The 23,004-nt window shown below is 45.7% G+C and overlaps 1 protein-coding gene across 1 annotated transcript in view; it reads right to left on the bottom strand.

The window, feature by feature from the left end:
• Nucleotides 1-23,004, bottom strand: part of adarb1b (adenosine deaminase RNA specific B1b) — a 240,448-nt gene that overhangs the window by 4,163 nt on the left and 213,281 nt on the right. Inside the window, exons 10-11 of the mRNA XM_083638553.1 lie at nucleotides 21,002-21,170; nucleotides 14,114-14,295 (exon numbers count right to left, since the gene is read on the bottom strand). Of these exons, the coding sequence (XP_083494679.1) occupies nucleotides 14,114-14,295; nucleotides 21,002-21,170 (351 nt within the window). The remainder of the gene's footprint in view (nucleotides 1-14,113; nucleotides 14,296-21,001; nucleotides 21,171-23,004) is intronic.

Genomic DNA, 23,004 nt, shown 5'->3' with positions numbered 1-23,004 from the left:
ACTTAAAGTCCCTGGAAACCAAAATCCACAAAAACGTTCTAACTATGTTATTTAGGGTCTTATGTTAGTAATTTTGTGCCTCCGAAATTATTATACATTACTTTCAACCCAAAGCCTTAAAATCGCCACTTTTCTACAAGATTCTAAAAAGTACTTCCTCATTGAAGACAGCAGTGCGTGAGGTGCTAAAACGCAGGAGCTTATGACGTCATAAGCTCTATATAACCTTTGTACACGCGCGCAATCCGCACCCACCTATGGCAAGTCCGTTCTTTGCCCCCAGTGACAGCGCTCCCTTGCTGTCCGTCTCCTCTGTGTGCAGTCTGCCAAGCGCTATGCTTGTGAGATTAGCAAGGTGTCGGGTTTCAGGCCATTCTCTCTCTCTCTCTCTCTCTCTCTCTCTCTCTCTCTCTCTCTCTCTCTCTCTCTCTCTCTCTCTCTCTCTCTCTCTCTCTCTCTCTTAGAGTCTCTCTCTCTCTCTCTCTCTTAGAGAGAGAGAGAGAGAGAGACAGAGCCGCGGAGCAACGCGCGAACACACACACTCAGAGAATGGCCTGAAACCCGACACCTCTCTCTCTCTCTCTCTCTCTGAGAGAGAGACAGAGCCGCGGAGCAACGCGCGAACACACACACTCACACACACACACACGGTGTGTGCACTCATCTCTTTCTTTCTTTCTCCGTTTCCCTCCCCCCCTCTCTCTCGCGCTCTCCGAGAGACAGAAATTTCCCTGCTGTAGATGGGACACGCCCACACATTCCGCGGGAGATAATACACTCTAAAAAATAATGAAATCTCATGAGTTTTGCCATGGCTGTCAAACCTAAATTTATATACTTTGCGACGTTCATCATCGTTCAAATTTGGCTGGTGGCTTATTAACATAGGGTCCTGTGATGTGATTAACTCAAAATGCTAAATAATAAAGAAATATTTCTGGTTTCCAGGGACTTTAAGCAAGACTTTTATTACAAATTACAACGTTTCGGTCAAGCGACCTTCATCTGCTATCTGGATACAAAGACAATGGGGCCTGTTTGTTTATATAGGCAAACAGAGGAGATGAGTCAACCAATAGGGACAAAACAATTTGGTTGAACCCCATGGCCCAAATCAGTGCCTAATAGACAATGCAGGTGCCCGACAATCATAATAAATGGACACACAAATTGACACAGCGTATATGCAGGAGTCCTGAAGTCCTAACCATAACCCTAAATTCCTTTTAAGACCTTTTCAAAAATATTTGAAGACTTCCGCTTTCCCTCTACATACATTACAATGTTGAATATCTATTTGCTACATTTCTTCACCAAATAATATAATTTAATAAATAGATGTCCTTCCGCTGTCTTAAAAACAGCTTGCTTTGCTAGGATTGTTACCATTCCTCACTGAAACCAACCTTTTGCTGAGTTAGAGTTACTTGTACCCATTAGTTTGAATGAAGGCTGTCATAACACTGGTAGGACATTTGGAGTACTAATGTAGAAACTTTTACCCCTTATTGTGGAAAGTCCCTTAAGAAGCACAACAACAGAATTCTATAGTGTCAACAACGACCACACACTGGCGTCCTCTAAGCAAGTGTGTATGTAAATATGTACAGTATCCATCCCAGGTTGTTCAGGCCATTTCTTCCCAGTCCACTAAAGTTATGCCTTGCTTTCAAGCAGAAAAGTGTGTGTGCTGTAATGAGCCATTAAAAAGTCTTAGCCCTCCATCAAAAGCTTTCGTTGAAGTGCCCTTGAGCAGGGTCACTTAACCCCTAGCTACTCCGGTGGAGCTGATCGGTGACCACATGAAGGTGAAGTCGAGCCGTGCTTAAAGAGAGAGAGAGAGAGAGAGAGAGAAAGTATGGTGCCCTTATGCCTACCAACACAAGGCTTGCAGGTTCGTGACCCGTGTTGCCTCCGGCTTGGCCGGGTGTCCGTACAGGCACAATTGGCCATATCTGTTATGTGTCCTGGTCGCTGCACTAGTGCCTCCTCTGGTCAATCAGGGCACCTGTTCGGGGGGAGGGGAACTGGGGGGAATAGCATGCTCCTCCGACGCACCACGTCCTGCCGGTGAAACTCCACCCTGTCAGGACTGGCTGCTTCACCACCTGGTACGGGAACTGTACCACCATGGACCGCAGGGCGCTACGAAGAGTGAGACGCGCGGCCCAGCACGTAACAGGATGTGAGCTGCCAGAACTGCAGGAACTATATAACCAGCGGTGCCTCAGGAGGTCCCTGAAGATCATCAAAGACACAAACCATCCCCACAACAGCCTGTTCTCCCTGTTACCCTCAGGGAGAAGATACAGGGTCCCAAAAGCACGCACAAGTCGCTTGAGGGACAGTTTCTTCCCGCAGGCCACGAGACTCCTTAACATACACAAGTGTAGTAGCTGTACTGTACCGCACTGTAGATGCTACCATTATGTATGTGTAATGTTTAATTGTATGTTTAATTAGGTATATGCTATTTGCACCTGTACGTCAAATACGTCAAATTCAAAATGTTTAAGTACATCCAAAGTATGCACATGACATGTGCACCTATGTGCAGTGAATATGCCACTGTCTCTGACTTGTCTTATCACTCTACTGCCTTATTGCTTGTTGTGTCTCTTGTTGTTTTTGCACTCATATGCCCTGTTATATTTGTACTATGTTGTAAACAGAGTTCACAGCACAATAATTTCACACGTGATACTTGTACTACGGAGTGACAATAAAAATCTTGAATCTTGAATGTTGAAACGAAGCGGCTGGCGACTGCAACTGTATCGGAGGGAGCATGTGCTAGTCGACAACTCTCCCCAGATCAGCAGAAGGGGTGGAGCAATGACGGGGACAGCTTGGCAGAGGGAATTGGCGAAGTAGAATTGGGGAGAAAACGGGGGAAAATAAAGAGGAAAAAAAGTATAAAACTGCAATGAATAAAAGTACAAAATTGGAGGACTGGTAACAAAAACACGACGCTAATGACGGTTTTGGCAGAGTGGGCTAACAATAAAGGAGGAGTGGATCATACTAAGGTAAGGTAAGGTGGTGTGGGGAGCTGACATACTCTCTACCGGGGCAGAGTGTGAGGACAGAGCCTTGTCTCTTCCAGCTCACTGTGAGGCATCGGCCTCTACAGACTCAGGCATAAATGGGAGATATATGGGTGCCATAAATCCCTCTGTCTTGCTCTCTCTGTGTGTGTGTGTGTGTGTGTGTGTGTGTGTGTGTGTGTGTGTGTGTGTGTGTGTGCTAATCTCCTTGGTTCCGTTTGGCAGCACTCCTGGCAGATGATGATTTAAAGGAATAAAAGCCTCGGCGCCCTAACGCCAGAGCCCTTCACCGCTAAGAACTCTCTAAAGCGGAAAAGGATAATAACCTCCTGCTATTACCTTCTTTACCTGCCATTTAGGGAGCAAGTGGAGGAGCAGGGGTGCAGCTAGGAACTCTCGGCATTCTCTCCCTCCCCCCAATCTAATTTAGTACAGTACCACCTCGCTTGTCTGAAGACCTCCTCTACCTTTAGTACAGTACCACCTCGCTGGCCTGAAGACCTCCTCTACATGAAACTTAGTACAGTGCCAGCTGGCTTTTGTCTGAAGACCTCCTCTACCTGAGACTGGACTGAGGAGGTGGAGTCTGGATGTTAGGGGTGAATGATTTTGGAAAGAAAATTCTAATTGCGATTAATTTGACTGATATTGCAATTGCGATATGAGAGGGAATGATAACTTTTTACATCCTCACTCTAATTTTCATTGGAAAAACGTATTAAAAAATGATTATGGTGTGATTTTTGCAGGGATCATCTGTACCAAACAAAGATGTTTTCTTAAGTCTGTAGAATATGGCATGTAGGCCAGGACATCTCTGCAGCACGAAAATAATCAAAATATCTAATTTAAAATGGTATTTTTAGACACATTTTGCTTTTAACAATATTGCACCTCCTGGGATATTGCGATTGCGATAAAGTTTTGATTAATTGTGCAGCCCTACTGGATGTTGCTGGGCTGTCGTTTGTATTTTCGTTCTTATTTGTTATGAACTCCCTTAAGGATTTATGATTGTTTCTTGAGCCTCTTTGCTTGTCTTCCTTGTCGTTCTCCATACGTGTAAAAAGTGTGTGCAGTGCAACTTCTGTAAGATGCACTTTGATGATTATATTTGATTTGAGGAGGAGAGGGACAGAGGAGGAGGAAGTGAAGAGAGCAGAAATAATAAAGAGGAGAAATTGCAGCGAGAAGAGAATGACAAGAGAGAAAGGAGTGGGTAAACAAGAGGATGACGATAGAGTGACTATCTGACATTTCAAAAGTAATACAGTAAAATATTAAAGTAAATATTGTTTAAAATGAGACAATATTAACATTCTTCCTTTTTATATCATACCTTTGAACAACTGGAAGAAAAATAATGAATAGTAGGTCTAAAAATGGAACGTGAATAAACAGCAGGAGTCTACATCTATATGAACTTTTTAAAAGGTCACAAATCCTGGAAATGTGCACAAAACGATAACGTTATCCAAATTCCACAGGAAGTGGGTAAATGCCATGTCTGATCAAACAGAGGAGAAGAGTGATAGCTGTCTTCCTGCTGTGAACTAACAAATGAGGCGGATCAGTGTGATTACCCACAATCCACCTTAATGTTTACTTGAGTAGCAAGACTTTGTTTGCCAAAGGTACACGGAGGCCCCTTCAAATCATGAAAATGTAAAGACTTAAAGATGCCATTATTTCAGCCTGTGTAGCTGACAAGTTATAGCCTGATAAACCAGCTGGTCACTTGAACTCACATTTGATTTCGTCTGACTGACTCGTCTGACCTCGACTGCCTGGCCTTAAGCTTTCACACAGTATTTGCAGTGGGCGGAAGTTGGGCGGGTGTACTTGCCTTGACAGACAACTCCTTCAGCCAATCTGCGTTGGATCCAGTCAAACACAAATCCACTTGGGAGAACGGCAAAAACATCTTTTCCGCCCAGAAAATCCGCTGTTGCATACTCTTGTACTTGGTCCATAACTTTGGAACCATAGCTTCTACGATCAACATTCTTTCTATATAGACCACGCCCATTTCCGTCTAACTAGATTTTCTGCCATTTAGAATTTTGTCCAAAAGCATTTTTTCGCTATTTCTCCTTCAAATTTTGTCAAATCTTCACCAAACCTGTCCTGCACAAAACCTATATTGCCGTTTTTTGAAAGACCTCACCGTTGCGATATAATCGACTTGCAAAGTGTTGTAGGTGTGGCCTATTTAACAGAAATAGCTATTTTGCCTTCTAATTTTGTCCAAACTTCACGAAACCACAGCACACAGCATGTGTGGACTGTGCTGCTCAAAACTTATTTTGTGGTTTTGGGATACTGCTAACTGGGAGAGATGTAATTAGAACAACAGAAGTTGAAAAGGCACCTATGTCAGAATGCTGTTCGTGGACTACAGCTCAGCATTCAACACCATAGTACCCTCCAGGCTGGTAAGCAAACTCAGGGACCTGGGACTAAACACAGCGATGTGCGACTGGATCCTGGACTTCCTGACAGACCGCCGCCAGGTGGTGAGGGTGGGCAACCTCACCTCCTCCCCACTGACCATCAGCATAGGAGCGCCCCAGGGGTGCGTCTCCAGCCCCTTCTGGTACGACCTCTACACCCACGACTGCGTGGCGACTCAAACTTCAAACACCATCGTGAAGATTGCAGACGACACAGCAGTCGTGGGGCTGATCTCGGGGGACGACGAGACGGCCTACAGAGAGGAGGTGAGGGTCCTGGAACAATGGTGCCAGGACAACCACCTCTCCCTGAACGTCTCCAAGACCAAGGAGATCATTGTGGACTACAGGAGAGGGGGGGGCGCACACCCCCCAATCACCATCAACGGCACAGTGGTGGAAAGGGTGGACAGCTTCAAGTACCTGGGAGTCAACATCCACCAGGACCTGACCTGGGCCGGCCACACCGCCACTGTTGTCAAAAAGGCCCAACAGCGAATACACGGACTCAGGCGCCTGAAGAAATTTGGGCTAAGGAAAGAAATCCTCACAGACTTCTACAGAGGCACCATTGAAAGCCTGCTGACTGGCTGCTTCACCACCTGGTACGGGAACTGTACCACCATGGACCGCAGGGCGCTACGGAGGGTGAGGCGCGCGGCCCAGCACGTAACAGGATGTGAGTTGCCAGAACTGCATGAACTGTATAACCAGCGGTGCCTCAGGAGGTCCCTGAAGATCATCAAAGACACAAACCATCCCCACAACAGCCTGTTCTCCCTGCTACCCTCAGGGAGGAGATACAGGGTTCCAATAGCACGCACAAATCGCTTGAGGAACAGTTTCTTCCCGCAGGCCACGAGACTCCTTAACATACGCAAATAGTGTAGTAGCCGTACCGTACCGTACTGCAGCTGCTACCATTATGTATGCCTAATGTTTAATTGTATGTTTAACAAGGTACATGCTATTTGCACCTGTATGTCAAATACGTTGAATTTAAAATGTCTGAACACGTCTAACGTATGCACAATGCCTAATGTTTAATTGTATGTTTAATAAGGTACATGCTATTTGCACTGCATGTCAAATACGTCGAATTTAAAATGTCTGTCTAACGTATGCACATGACATGTGCACCTATGTGCAATGAATATGCCACTGACTTGTCTTATCGCTATTCTGCCTTATTGCCTATTGCTGCTTAGTATTGCTTATTGATGCCTATTTCTTATTGCTCATTGCTTGTTGCCTATTTGTACTATGTCGTAAACGGAGTCCACAGCACAAGAATTTCACACGTGATACTTGTACCATGGAGTGACAATAAAAATCTTGAATCTTGAATCTTGAACCATGAGGCTATACATCCCACCCTGCCTCAAGACGGCCACTATAATCCCGGTCCCTATAAAGCAAAACCATCATGAGTCTCAATAGCCGTTTTCCCACATGCGTACCGGAAAATTACCTGTAAGTCAATATCGGACATTTCCCTTCACACTTCGGCTCGCGCATGTGGGAATCTACCAGCGAATTTGCCTGTATGTTGGGGGGCGGGGCGGCACTGCAGAGCGGGTGGGGAGTGACGTGTCGGCAAAACTCAGAATGGTGAAATAAGTTTGCTTGTTTATCCGTTCACCTGCGTCGCGTTGAAGCACTTTTTACAGACTGGCTTCGTTTGATGTGTCCGGGCTTGCCTTCGCTGTCGGCAACGTAAGCAAAATACTTCCACATTTCGCTTCATGCATTTGCTTCGTCTGTGTCCCTGTCGGGCTGTGCCTGTGACTGAAGGAGGAGGAGGACTGTGGCCACAGGGAGCGAGCAGGCAGCAGAGAGGAGAGAGGGGGAAATCAGCACGCCCACACATTATTATCACAAGATCATTTCGCCAGTTTGCTTTAATGTGCGCGAATGATTAGATTATGCCCGCTGGAACATTAAGCAACGTGTGTACACCTCGCCCATGAGAGTGTCGCGGGAAATGACTGGACCCGTTCTACACTTAAGTCCGCTATCGCGCATACCGCTCTTCTGACTGGCTCGACACTGGTGAAATCTCCGCGATGACGGGGTCGCGCTTATACCGGCACGACGACTTTCACACATGCAGGCATTAGACCACGTTCCGGTCATTTAGCGGTACAAAGCGCATGTGGGAAAACGGCTAATGACTACAGGCCCATCACACTTACACCTGTGGTGTCTGGTGTCTAAATGTTTTGAGAGACTGATGTTAGACCACATCAAGGACTGCCTCCCCCCTGCCTTTGACCCCCATCAATTTGCATACAGGGAAAAGAGATAACTGACGACGCCATCTCCATAGCTCTCCACACTGCTCTGAGCCACTCTCCATAGCTCTCCACACTGCTCTGAGCCACTCTCCATAGCTCTCCACACTGCTCTGAGCCACTCTCCATAGCTCTCCACACTGCTCTGAGCCACTCTCCATAGCTCTCCACACTGCTCTGAGCCACTCTCCATAGCTCTCCACACTGCTCTGAGCCACTCTCCATAGCTCTCCACACTGCTCTGAGTCACTCTCCATAGCTCTCCACACTGCTCTGAGCCACTCTCCATAGCTCTCCACACTGCTCTGAGCCACTCTCCATAGCTCTCCACACTGCTCTGAGCCACTCTCCATAGCTCTCCACACTGCTCTGAGCCACTCTCCATAGCTCTCCACACTGCTCTGAGCCACTCTCCATAGCTCTCCACACTGCTCTGAGCCACTCTCCATAGCTCTCCACACTGCTCTGAGCCACTCTCCATAGCTCTCCACACTGCTCTGAGCCACTCTCCATAGCTCTCCACACTGCTCTGAGCCACTCTCCATAGCTCTCCACACTGCTCTGAGCCACTCTCCATAGCTCTCCACACTGCTCTGAGCCACTCTCCATAGCTCTCCACACTGCTCTGAGCCACTCTCCATAGCTCTCCACACTGCTCTGAGCCACTCTCCATAGCTCTCCACGCTGCTCTGAGCCACTCTCCATAGCTCTCCACACTGCTCTGAGCCACTCTCCATAGCTCTCCACACTGCTCTGAGCCACTCTCCATAGCTCTCCACACTGCTCTGAGCCACTCTCCATAGCTCTCCACACTGCTCTGAGCCACTCTCCATAGCTCTCCACACTGCTCTGAGCCACTCTCCATAGCTCTCCACACTGCTCTGAGCCACTCTCCATAGCTCTCCACACTGCTCTGAGCCACTCTCCATAGCTCTCCACACTGCTCTGAGCCACTTGGAACATCCAGGGTCCTCCGTCAGGATGCTCTTTGTCGACTACAGCTCGGCATTCAACACCATCCTTCCTGACATCCTAGTGGACAAGCTGGTTGTCCTGGACTTCCCCTCATCCACCTGTGCCTGTATCAAAGACTTCCTCACAAACTGCCCACAATCTGTTAAAATCGGGACACACAGCTCCTCCACCCAGAGGCTCAGCACCGGCTCCCCACAAGGCCGCGTATTGAGCCCGCTCCTGTATGGCATCTACACCCATGACTGCACTCCCACCCACCCCACCAACACCATCATCAAATTCGCGGATGACACCACCCTGGTGGGGCTCATAACGGATGACGACGAGACGGCGTATAGGGACGAGGTGCAGCGGCTGGTGGAGTGGTGTGCCAGGAACAATCTCTCCCTCAATACCAAGAAAACCAAGGAGGTGGTCATTGACTACAGGAAGAATAAGTCTGCCCCTGCCCCGCTCTACATCAATGGGGACTGTGTGGAGAGGGTCCCCCATTTTAAGTTCCTGGGGGCACACATCTCTGAGGACCTCGCCTGGTCAGTCAACACTAGAGCGGTGGTAAAGAAGGCCCAGCAGCGACTCCACTTCCTGAGAGGACTCAGATGGAACAATCTGGCGGAGAAGCTGCTGGTAACCTCTTCTACCACTTCACCATCGAAAGCGTACTGGCGTATGCCATCACAGTGTGGTACGCTGGCCTGGCTCCACCGCAGCTGACAAGAAGAGGCTACAGAGGGTGATTAGGTCAGCCGAGAGGATAACTGGCTGTCCTCTCGCCTCCCTAGACGACATAGCCAGCTCCCGCTGTCTCTCCAGGGCAGAGCGGATCATCCGTGACCACCTCCACCCTGGTCATCACCTGCTCAGCCTGCTGCCCTCGGGCAGGAGGTACAAGAGCATCAAGAGTCGTACAAACAGACTGAAAAAAGGATTTTTTTCCATGGGCCGTCAGGACTCTAAACAATCACAGCAGCCATTAACTCTCTCACTCACTGCAATACATGAACTTGTGCAATATATCAAAAACGTTGTGCAATACTCTTTTTACTACCTCAGCAGTATTTTATTAGTCTTTTATTATTGTTTTTGTGTTTCTGTTTTTTTGCCCCCCGTCTAGGTGTCATGTGTCGTCCTTATCTGTTCTTAATGTTTTTTTTTCTTCTTAAATGTTTTTAATGTTTTTTTAACGTCTGATTTTAATGCACTGTCAGCTGAAGCACTCTTAATTCTGTTGTATGGGGAACTGTGCAATGACAATAATCGATCCAAAGTGATTTGGTGAAGGTGTTAGCTGCCTTGGCTCAGTGGCAAACATGGCCTGTAACTAGGGTGACCAGATCCCAGCAAACCAAATGTGGGACAAAGAGTATGTTTGTGTGGGACAATGTGGGACACATTACCGATGCTTTGAGGTAGTCTAAAATTTAGATGTCTATCTACCTTACAAAATAAATCTATTCTCCCCTCTCTATGCTTTGCGCTCTGGATGATTCACACAATTTGCTTAATAAAAACTTAAATATATTTTATTTGAATGCAACTTCCCAAACTTCCATGCTGGGTAAATACAGTAAGCATAAAGGGAATCTTAAGTTTCACAGTGCTTCTTCTTCTACACATCTGACTAAAATGTGTAGGCTACAATAAAACACAACAGGCAGGTTGCTGACAAGTCATGGCTTCTGTTCAGATATGAAACACATGGCAGGATTGTGCCTTCCAAACACCTTAACATTGGAGTTAGTCAGACTTTTCTAGTAGAACAATATAGCCTACTGAACCATAGCCTACTAGTCGTAGGCTACATCTGAACAAAACATTAACATTACAATGAGAGCATAGCTTAGAATGGAATTTATAAATGTCCCTTGCAATATAGCAGCAGTGTAGTTGTGAAGAAGACATCTCAAAGACTGGATGCTCTTGTGCCAGTTAACATTGAAGAGCTTAAGATGCACATGCACTGTTGCATTAATATGCTTAGTAATATCATTACTATGGGTAAGAATATGGCCATTGGTAGTTGTTATTATTGCTACCAGCTACTGGGTGGGAATACTCAGGCATCTCAGTGTGCATCTCTTACAGGCTGCAGTGTGTGAAGTTAACTGTGCTATGCTGCATATCTCTCACCCAGAGCCACTAGTGTGTGCAGAGCGGACCATAGACTGCATAGGTGCAGACAGGAGCAGCTGCGTGCGTGCCCCCACCTCTTTCGGTCCTCAGTCTCGCAGTACACTGGCGCGCGCTCTCCCTCTTTATCTTTCTTGCTCTCTCTCCCGGTGTCTCTCTCTCCCTCTCTATCTGTCGCGCTCTCTCTCTCTCTCTCTTTCACAAAATGCAGGACATCGTCTCAATTTGCGGGACGTGTGAAAAATCATGAAAATGCTGTGCAGTCCCGTACAAAGGCTGGCCAACTACCTGTAGTAGGTAACAGGGTTATCGCGGGACTTGATGAGACTTGGTGACCGAGATCACGAATGAGTTAATTTGATCCCTGGGAGACTCCAGGAAACAGCCCCGGGGGAAATATCAGTCTGGTGGTTGTTGAGGGATGAGATTATGACGATATGTGGCGAAAACGGGAATAAAACTGGCTATTTAGATGCAGGAAAGACAGGCTGCCACTTGGCCCCCACGGAGCTCTATTTTACGACTGGATTGGAGAGTATTGATCTCAAAACAACGCGTAGGACGGCCAGAAACGCTGTGGAGATCACTGGGTGAGTCGTCAGATCATAATTAATGTGAGGAGAGGGGTCCAGGTTAAAAAAAAAACTAAATTAATATGGTCTATGGATCAGATCAGATCATCATCATGGCAGCCGCCGCGACTGTGCCAGTCAGTCATCACTTTCAGATTCAATAATGTCTCGTGTGAAGGAAAAAGGCAAACTGCTGAATGCGAAAAGATTTCTGACAACCAGACTAAAACATCAAACTTTGTTTGCTATTTGAAGACTCATTCGGATTGGTGAGGAGGGCTGATGTATACAATTGGTTCTCCCACAACTCCGTAGCTAAAGTTAGCGAAGTGACTTGACTTGCCTTAACTAAGGACTCGACTTGACATAACCTGTGATTTAACATGACTTGCCCAAGAAAAGATGACTTGGGACTTGCTTGAAACAAAATTACTTTGTCCAATGTCTGCTGTTTGCATAAAGCGATGCGGGTGGATGCCCCCCTGGTGTCCTGGATTGTGGACTACCTGTCTGGCAGACCACAGTATGTGCGCTTGCAAAACTGTGTGTCAGACAGAGTGGTCAGCAATACGGGAGCTCCACAGGGGACGGTCTTCTCCCCCTTCTTCTTCACCATCTACACCACGGACTTCACCTACCAGACAGAGTCTTGCCACCTTCAGAAGTTCTCTGACGACTCTGCGATAGTTGGATGTATCAGAGATGGCGATGAAGAAGAGTATCGGGCTGTGGTGGCTAACTTTGTCACATGGTATGAGCAAAACCACCTGCAGCTCAACGTGACAAAGACAAAGGAGCTGGTGGTGGACCTGAGGAGGGTCAAGGCACCGGTGACCCCTGTTTCAATCCACGGGGTCAGTGTGGACATCGTGGAGGACTACAAGTATCTTGGAGTGTACATTGACAATAAACTGGACTGAGCTAAGAACACTGAAGCACTCTACAAGAAGGGGCAAAGCCGTCTCTACTTCCTGAGACGGCTGAGGTCCTTCAACGTCTGCCGGACCATGCTGAGGATGTTCTATGAGTCGGTAGTGGCTAGTGCCTTCCTGTATGCCATCGTGTGCTGGGGCAGCAGGCTGAAGGCAGTGGATGCCAACAGACTCAACAAACTGATCCGTAAGGCCAGGGACATTGTGGGGCTGGAGCTGAGCTCTCTGACAGCGGTGTCGGAGAAGAGAACGCTGACCAGGCTACGCTCCATCATGAACAATGACTCTCACCCACTCCACGGCGTGCTAGTCAAACACAGGAGCACGTTCAGTGAGAGGCTGATCCCACCCAGATGCAACACAGAGAGGCACAGGAAATCATTCCTGCCTGTGGCCATTGGACTCTTTAACGCCTCACTAAGAAGGAGCACCTCGGAGACACTCAGTCTCTCTGAGACTGAGTCAGCTGATAGGTTAGCTGTGCCTTAGTTACGTCACACGTAATGTGCAATTTGATTTAATTTAATTCTAGTAAGCACCTTTTTTATTTTATTCTATTCTATTTTACTTTATTGTATTTTATTTTATTGACTGTTTTGTATGTGTAGGGAGATACTGTGTGATACTGTGTTATGCTATGTTGTGTTACATGGATATTTCATGCCTGAGTGCGAGCAACTGCAACTTGTCCCAATTTCCCCCCGGGGATCATTAAAGTCTTTCTGATTCTGATTCTGATAAAGCAACACCAGGGTAGGATCTTCCTCCTGCAGTCTCTGGTAGAAACCAGTTTCACTACTTCACCAAAACAATAGATTTAAAGACGAGCTGAACCCAAAAATGACTTTTTATTTTAGTTCACATACCTGGGTATTCAGTGCACCTATTTAATAATGTATGCAACACACACACACACACACACACACACACACACACACACACACACACACACACACACACACAAATCAAATTTCTTTCCTTTTTCACACTTTTTCACATCGAAAGTTCATTTTTCAGGATTTCATTCATAACTGTAATCTACAGTATGGTGACGTAACGAATAACTAGCGAATGTCTACCCCATTTCAACCAATCATATGACGACATGGCAGCTGTCAATCAATCTTCATTTCGAGGAGAAAATTCTGCAGGCAAGATGGCCACCTAGTGCCTACATGGGCAGACTTTTCTAAGCCCATAAATGTTAATATACTTGGCCAATAAGTATGTAACATACAAAATAAAGCAAATGGTAATGTCTTAATTTAATGTAGAATGCAAAGACATGTACAGTAACTGGTTCGTTAAACTCGCATTCCAGGAATAATGTTAACGTCTGTCCTTACCCCGGACCCTCGGACATTCCAAGCCGGCAGGCACCACAGTTGCCTCGGCTTTCAAACAGCAGTACGTGTGTAGGCAGCATGTTCCTCGGTTCTCTGCGGAGCCCACTTGCATAGCACCATAACACGCCAGGATTGGCCAATGCCAACTCCAGTCCACAGAACTGTCAAATCAAATCATCGACACGCTATGGCCCGCCTCTCAACCCTCTTTCATCTCAGGCAATATCTGTTTTCAGTCTGATACGTCTCTGAGACCCGGTTCAGGTGGTCTTTAAATGATCCCGTGTTATTATTAGCTACCTACCAAAGTGGAGTAATACGCTTGACTTTCTCTGCCTAACTCCGTATCAAAGTGGACACTGACCGCTGAGTAGTGGTCTGTTGAGGGTGAACTGCTGGGGCAGGTCCTCGATGTCTGCGATGCGCTGGTACATGGCCCTGGACAGGTGGTCGGCATGGTACAGGCTGCCCAGGATGATGCTGGAGAAGTAGAGTGGTTCTGTGAAGTAGCTCATCAGAGAGCCTTGGATGCCCATGACGTTCCACCTGCAGAGGGAAAAGACACACATTAGAGTCCAGCCAAGAAGACTCGAGCAGCAAACAGGACGTTAGGTACAACTCTCCAACACTTAAACATCAACTCAACAACACAGCCAGTGTGGTTCCATACTGACTCTTTGTGATCAGTAACAAGTGCTACCAACTTTTCCACTGATACTTTCTCCAATTTCATTTGGTTTGTTGTTATGAACTGTCGGCTGCCTATGTACCGTTAAACCCCTCTTGTTCCTCATGATTAGTCGCCTCACAAAAATCCAGTTCATATCTTGCACATATCTTGTTCAGTGCCTTGACGTTGCACATGGACACTTTCATTGAGGTCACTTTCTGTTAGGGGACTGTTTGTCTAACCGTTTTGCCGTACTTGGGGGATACACACACATACGCGAGTGGATTTGCTATTAGTGGAAAACACGTAGAAGTGTACAGACACACAAACAAATATACGTACTTCAAAACACACACACACACACACACACACACACACACACACACACACACACACACACACACACACACACACACACAATCCTACAGTTGTGTACACTCGGAGGTATCCAATTTCATTTTCTCCAAACCTCTGTGTATTTCTATGCTGTGTCATTAGCCATCTCTCCCTAGTCATTTTCCCATTGACATGCTCTGCGAAGCATCGCCTGCCCACCACACATATAGCAGTTCTCCAATGACAGAGAGAGAGAGAGAGAGAGAGAGAAGGAGAGTGAGAGAGGAAGAAAAGAGTGAGAGCAAGGAGGCGAGAGACACGTTATGGAAGGAGACGGAAAGAGAGAAAGAGAAACAGAGAGACAGGAAGAGAGAGAGAGAGGGGGGGAAAGAGAAACAGGGAGAGAGAGGAAGAGAGACAGACAGAGAGAGAGAGAGAGAGAGAGAGGGGGAAGAGAAACAGGGAGAGAGAAAGGAAGAGAGAAAGACAGAGAGAGGGAGGAAGAGAAACAGGGAGAGAGAGGAAGAGATAAAGACAGAGAGAGAGAGGGAAGAGAAACGGGGGGAGAGAGAGGGAAGAGAAACAGGGAGAGAGAGGAAGAGAGAAAGAAAGAGAGAGAGAGAGAGAGAGAGAGGGGGAAGAGAAACAGGGAGAGAGAGGAAGAGAGAAAAGACAGAGAGAGAGAGGGAAGAGAAACAGGGAGAGAGAGGAAGAGAGAAAGACAGAGAGAGAGGGGGGGGGAGAAACAGGGAGAGAGAGGAAGAGAGAAAAGACAGAGAGAGGGAAGAGAAACAGGGAGAGAGAGGAAGAGAGAAAGACAGAGAGAGAGAGAGAGGGGGGAGAGAAACAGGGAGAGAGAGGAAGAGAGAAAGACAGAGAGAGAGAGAGGGGGGAGAGAAACAGGGAGAGAGAGGAAGAGAGAAATACAGAGAGAGAGAGAGAGAAGAGAGTGAGAGACTGATAGAAGGGAGAGCAAGATGGAGATAGAAAGAGGGAGGTTTTAAGGACCATTACAAATGGACAGAAACAAGACATTGACTGATGAGCGCTTCTCCCACTGTCTCTGACTTCAGGCGGACTGTTTGAGAGCGTGTGAAATTAACAACATGGACCTGCACTTACGAGGAATACGCAAGACCTGAGCCTACACAGAGGAGGCGTTTTATCATGCCATTGTTTCCATATTATGCAATGTGTCGCTATATGTTTGTGCCTTACTGTGTGTGAAAATGAGGGATGGCAAAATGAATGAATTCCCTGACCATACCCTTGGGCGGTAAAGCACACATTCAGGAAGCATAATTAAACAACAGCTTCATAATATTCTGTGCTGTGTGCATACAACTGCAGTCTCGCACACACACACACACACACACACACACACACACACACACACACACACACACACACACACACACACACACACACACACACACACACACACACACACACACACACACACACACACACACACACACAGGTCTGTCTGTCTGTATGCATGTCCCCAAGAAAGAAAGAAAGGAACACAGTTCACACACACACACACACACACACACACACACACACACACACACACACACACACACACTGTTGTGCAGTGCTCAGTGCTCCACATGCTTTCACCTTTGTATGAATGCTATATGACCGCAATCAATTTAGACATACTGTATATTCCTCACAGCAGACATGCACTTACTGGGACCATTCAAAGCACTTGAGAGGTGAAAGATACATCCTGCGGTGATAATGATACAGCTAAAAGTAAAAGTACATGCAAGCGTTCTCAAATATAAAAGCTGAAATCGGACTCATTAGAACCACCCTGAGAGCTCCAGGGTCCCAAAAACAAAGGACCAAATCTTATGCCCAAGTCTTAGTGCAAGAGCAAATCTGTGCTAGTTTCTACCACTCAAAATCTATTCCCCCCCCCCTTTAATTACATCCTGTGATGTACTGACCCAGTATAATGTCCTGTGATGTACTGACCCAGTATAATGTCCTGTGATGTACTGACCCAGTGGTAATTAAAAGAAAAAGGGGAGATTTTGAGTGCTATAATCTAGCAAAGATTTGCCCGTGCACTAAGTCTTGGGCGTAAGATATGGCCCACAGTGTTCTGCATGCAGTGGAAATATGTTATTCTTGTCTTTTTTCCTTTCCCTATTTGTGCACACTGTGGTGTAGAAATGTACATTCATTTACACTTAGCATGTTCTCACTAATACACAAACACACAATGCACTGTGCTCTTGCACTAATGTTGCACCTTCCACCACCCTAGGCAATTAACATGTTCAATACAATGCAACCCATGCATATAACCTGTGAATAGAACCTGTTAACTCTTATTTGTATCATGTATATATTTTGCTAAAATTGTCAACTCTGGAAACTGTACTACTGCCAACCTTGTACTGTAACTGTCACTTTGCCTTGCTAACTTTGTACTCTGCCACATTTGGCTGTAAATACTCTGTCCATATCTTGTATAATGTTTAAACTTATGCATATTCATTGTGTTGTTATTGTATTTTTCTTTGTATTGTATGGAGTGGTTTATATCTCATGTAACGTGTGCACCTTCTACACCAAGACAATTTCCGTGTATGTGCAAACATACTATGGCCGAATAAAATAATTCTGATTCTGCATAAAATAGGCTAATTGTAAAAATAAAATAAAAATTAAAACACTGAAGTGAGGTTTGGAGCCCCCTAGTGGACAAACACAGTTGACGTAAAAAAGGCAAGTGCAGTCAGTCAGCTTTACATTGAGTGTTTTCATGAGTATAAAAGTAAAGGAACTGCAGCCCATAATGTTGATAGAGGTACAAATGCAATGCATAAGGGTTATACTGTAATTGCATACGATAGCCACTGCGAGGCAGGGCCCCCAAATGTATCCTGCTTAGGGCCCCCAGATGTACAGCCCTTCACAATAAAAGTCCAACACACTTCACACAGCCTCGTGTGCGCCTCGTCGTGTTTGGCATTTTGGCCTCTGCCATCTTGGTTTTTTGGAGCCATAGCCTAAGTGACGTATTTGTAGCCATATTTAGACGAGATGGTGGACAAGAAGAGTCGGAGCCGCAGTGCTGCCTACCTACTGGGCCGTGATTGGTGAGCTACGTGATCACTGGACAGGCGATCTGTCAATCACGCCCAAAACATAGGCTTTTTTAATCATCTTTACTCTACGGCTGAGTTATAATTTATACAGTTGGCTGTACAGTTGGCATGAAAGTTTAAATTAGCTATAGAGACAATTTAAAAGAAAACTAGGCTGTAAACATGTTTTTGCTGTAAATTCAGGCATTTTAACATGGAAGTGAATAGGGAATGACTGCCTTTTGGAGCCAGCCTCAAGTGGCCATTCGAGGAACTGCAGTCTTTGGTACTTCCGCATTGGCTTCATCTGTCCAAGCGAAAACTCCCCCGTCGATCTACAGTACATTGTACACACACACACACACACCGGGCCCAAAGCCGGTCGAAACGGCCCACCTAATCAGCTGGTTAATGAAAATAAAAAAGATAAAAAGAGAGAAACAACCCACGCAGTAACAGCTCTGCCCCTGCCATAATGAGCCCGCTCAGGTGGCTGCAACAACAGGCAGGCGCTGGAGAACTCCTTGTACCTCCTTGGCCGCGGGGCAGGGCATGTAATCAAAGGAAATTGAGGAGAGAGAACGCCGTGACGGTGCAGGGAGCGAGCGCTGAGGGCATGGTCACACTGTTACCAGCCTGTTGTGGTATTGAATAGCAGCCCCCCAGCTAACTATCGCTCATACAGGAAGAGAAGCTGGTCGGCAGCAGATTTCTCACCTGGCTAACAGCCGCGGCCTGACAGTTAAGTAGAGTGTGAAACTGAGAACGACCTTTTCTCACGATGGAAGAGATCGCCTGATCTGAACTGTAAAGGGTTAATTTACGTACTAGATTTTGACGTTAGGTTGACATACATTTAGCGTAAAAGACTTATACTGTATCAAGCCTGAGACAAGATTTTGTCATGGCGGGCACCTTATGGGGAACGATATGACAAAAGAAATCAAAAGTAGACATCATAGACACCTTTTTCCTTGTGATTTTACTTGGACCAGAAATCCTGGTGAAACCATTTATTTTAAAACTGCTGCTATATCAGCACACATTTCCATCGCAGGATTTTCCTTATGATGTGAGGTGACTGAGAAAGGTCAAATCCAAGGCCAATGATTCATTTTCCAAAACATTTAAGGTCATATTTTAGTTTTCCTCAAATTCACAAAGGGATGTTCAAGGCCCATGGGAGCGCTGTTAAGACTCTCACGCCAACTTCTGCTGCCTGACGTTAACTCATTGAGTGCCAATGACGACGCCTGTCGTCAAAGTAATTAGTAACGTAGAGTGCCAAAGACGATAGCTGTCGTCAATTGCCTTTTTTGACGGTGGGACGTGGATCAAAGCCTTATGTATGTCCTATACAAATATTGTAGCTATTGAAGCTGTATAACCTATTTTACGGACTCATCAGGTGGCGACAGTGCTCTCCAGATTAGAGAAATGTCCGGAATACAGCCTGAAAAAGCCCCGTGATCAAAGAGAAACCGCTCATGCTGCAGCCCAGAGCCATGTAGATTGCTCTGGCTGCAGGTGACGGTGCCTGCCAACAGCAGTCAATCCGCGCACACAACTGAGCTCCTCTGCCCCTGTCTGTCTGTCTGCATAGTTTCTTCACACGATTAGCCGCTAGAAAAGCAGCAGCCGACACTGAAAAGCCAAACCTTTCCCTGCAGTCCAGTGTGGCTTTTTTGTGTCGCGCTGCCTGGGAGGCGGCGCACAAAAAGCACTCCGAAAATAGACGCTGGGTGCGTGAGGCTGTGTGTTACTAGTGTGGGGAGGAGTTTGCAGCTGAGGGGGGGAGAGGGGGGTGGGGCACGCAGGGCAGCACACAACTACACCACGTCACTACATCAGAAAATATTAGCTAGAGTCAGTGAATGTGCTTGAAATGCTTCATTTCACAAAAGGCTGAATATCTCAGCTTCTAGATGGAAATGCCTGTTTTTGCTGTTTTTGACCTATCTTCTCCGGCTGATAACTAAAGAACGGAAAATGGTATCAATAAACTTTTTTTTGCTGATGATACAATAGAGTCTCCTTGTTCTTTTTGCGTGTTCGGTGTTTACATAGTAATATCACACAATATTCTGTGGGCCTCGAGAAATCACTGAAAACGCTCTGAAACTCTGGCACTGGGAGCGTCCGTTCTCCAAAAGTGGCTGGCACTCAATGAGTTAAGAACTAAAAACGGCTGTGTTGAAGGTTCCTCTGCTAACTCAGACCACTCTGCATCAGTCACAATCCAAAGACTCTGAGTCACTTCAATCTAATTCAATATTTGCACAGCTATTGACCTTGGTGGCTTTGATGTAGAGACCTGTGGACAACCGACACAGTACATACAACATGGACAACACATTCAATGCAGTTCAAGCGAAGTGTGCAAGACATTCGCAAGACAGTAGACCCTCTCCCATATACATCCCACATTCAATCATGATGTGCGTTCAGGCAGTGTATTATGCTCCTGGCAGGAGGAGGAGGACGAGGACGAGCAGGAGAAGAGTTATGGAGAGGATTTATCGTTCATCACATGGGAGGCACAGTGTTGCCTTGAACATGGACAGAGACTAAAGACGCCATGATCTGCCCACAACAATGCCTGCGGGACTGAGGACCCATCAATTCAGCTGTCCCTGACAGCCCGAATAGAATAGGGCACTTAAATTGACTTGGGAGGTTGATACAGCAAGGATATAATGCAATACACTGCAGTATGAGTAAATATATATCAAAAATACATGAAAAACTATATCGGCATAAAAGTCCAAATGTGTTCATAGTGTAAATCTGTTTTCTGTGTCACTTTAATTGAAACAAAACATATTTTTTTAAAGAAGTTCTATTATTCCTCATTGTTTTATTATTATTTTGTGAAACAAGTGATGGCATGAAACAAGACAAATCTATTTGAAACTAGTATGTATAATATAAAATACAAGTCAATGTTTTTACAATTCAAATGAGTTTGACACTCACAAGGTGAAAACAATACCGGCCCGCTGTCCCTGGCTGGTGATAAATAAATAAATAAATAAATAAATAAGCAAATAAATAAATAAATAAAATAAAAAAGCACTCGACAAGCTATTCAGCAGTGTCTAACATGTGAAAGGAGTGAGTTTGAGCTGAATGACAGTACCTTGCGATCTTGTCACTGCAGGACATGGTGAGCAGCCTCTCCCCCTGCAGCACTCCGTCCCAGGTCTGGATGGTGTTGCTGGACCTCACAGGGATGGTGCCCTCCCCCGACTCGATCTTGGTCCTCAGCTGGCCCCGCGCTTTCCGGTTGGGATGCCGGTCCCCTTGGTCTGAGGGAGGCGACAGGGGAAGATCAGCTACACTGGGCATTTAACTGTGTTCACTGAGAGCTTTTAACCGCTGATTAACGATCTGTTACACCCATGGCGTGGGAGAAGACTTATTCCGATAGGCTGTGGGGGTGTCCATTAATATACCAATAATACTGTGATCATGAGTATGACAGTGATACAGCAGAGTACCGTTGATATCACTGAAGTACCCATAATCAAGGCAGGGAACATCCGCAAGGGTTTTATGGCTTTTATACCACGGTTACCTTATGTGTGCTGTCTGAAGGGGTTTTCTTTAGGCAAAGATACTTAACAATAAGAAACGGTAGAAAACAAGAAAGGTCACTGACTGACTCCCTGGTTACCACAAGAGTTAACAATGCAACCTGTAACGCAAGACCGGGTTGAAAAATGCGTCTTTTGAGCCCTAACAATGTACAAAATCTACTTGATCTTCAACATGAGGAAACGTACAGCTGCTAAAAAAACAAAAATAACGACCTATAGAAAAACATGACCTATCATTTATCAATATTTTCTGCCGTTTCACCAGCAGCCAGCAGGGCCCCATCTATTCAGTGACTAATTGGATGTGTCTGTTTTCTATGGAAAAGACAGACAGAGTAAGAGGGTGGTTAATGGGAGAGACAGTGTGGGAGGGCTGGGCGGGAGACTGATAGAGAGACACAGAGACAGACAAAAAGCTTTAATTACTAGAGCCTTGTTAAAATGTGTTTGTAATGCGCATTTGAACATCAGAGTGAAATTCGAATTAAATGAAACCATGCATAAGAGCAAAACATACAAAGTTAATTGAATAAAATAAACAGCCGATGATAACTGAATTCCCAACAAGGATGAGATTCAATTAAAAATGTGTCAGCCGGGCTGAGGAGGAGAGACAGAGCAGGAAAAATGCAGTGTGTGGACTGTGACTTGATGTGTCACGACTTAGTATATCCTCTTTAACACCTGTTGCTTAACTAAACATCAGTTTTATTAGCACTTTAAACAACTTTGCACTGTCCACTGACTACAGTCCTTGCAGTGTAATGGCAAATTATTGATCAAGTGTGTATTGATTGATTAATTATTAATTATGGCAATTCCATGCTGTATTTAGTGAACTGTGTTTTTCAGTCATTGCAGGAGATTGCTGTACAGAATAGTTTCTGTGAGAACATATGTCTTGTTTTGGGAAGTGTCTATGGGAATAGAGGTTCCTGTGGGAACCTGTGTCTTGTTGTGACTATAGACTGGATTTGTTATGTATTCTAGTGAACATCAGATTAACTATGGACGTCATGGAGAAGTACTGAGTTGGAGGGAGGTTGAATGAACGGATCCAGAAGAGGGCGGGCGATGGTTTTAGTATATGAACTGTTGTAAACAATGATGCGGGGCTCTTGCATTGTCAAATGTAGACAAGAGGAGACCTCCGTGCACGGAGAGATGATTGTGGAAATAAAGAAAACCTCCTATGAACATTTAAAACGGATATCTAATTATTGATGAATCGGCAGAGCATTGCAGTGGATATTTTTCCTCCACAGCAGTTTCACCTCTGTGTGTCCAGTATTAAGCAAGCTGTAAATCATCGGGGCTGGGCAATATATCGATATTGTGATACGGGACTAGATATGGTCTTAGATTTTGGATATGGTAATATCATGGTATGGCATAAGTGTTGTCTTTTCCTGGTTTTAAAGGTTGCATTACAGCAAAGTGGTCATTTTCTGAACTTACCAGACTGTTCTATTATTTGCCTATACCCACCTATAGTCATTATAGACACATTACTGATGACTATCAAAAAATCTCATTGTGTAAA

The sequence above is a fragment of the Poromitra crassiceps genome, assembly GCF_964638095.1.
Source record: "Poromitra crassiceps genome assembly, chromosome: 6".
In the NCBI taxonomy this organism is placed as follows: domain Eukaryota; kingdom Metazoa; phylum Chordata; class Actinopteri; order Beryciformes; family Melamphaidae; genus Poromitra; species Poromitra crassiceps.
This window is presented reverse-complemented; position numbering and strand designations above follow the sequence as displayed.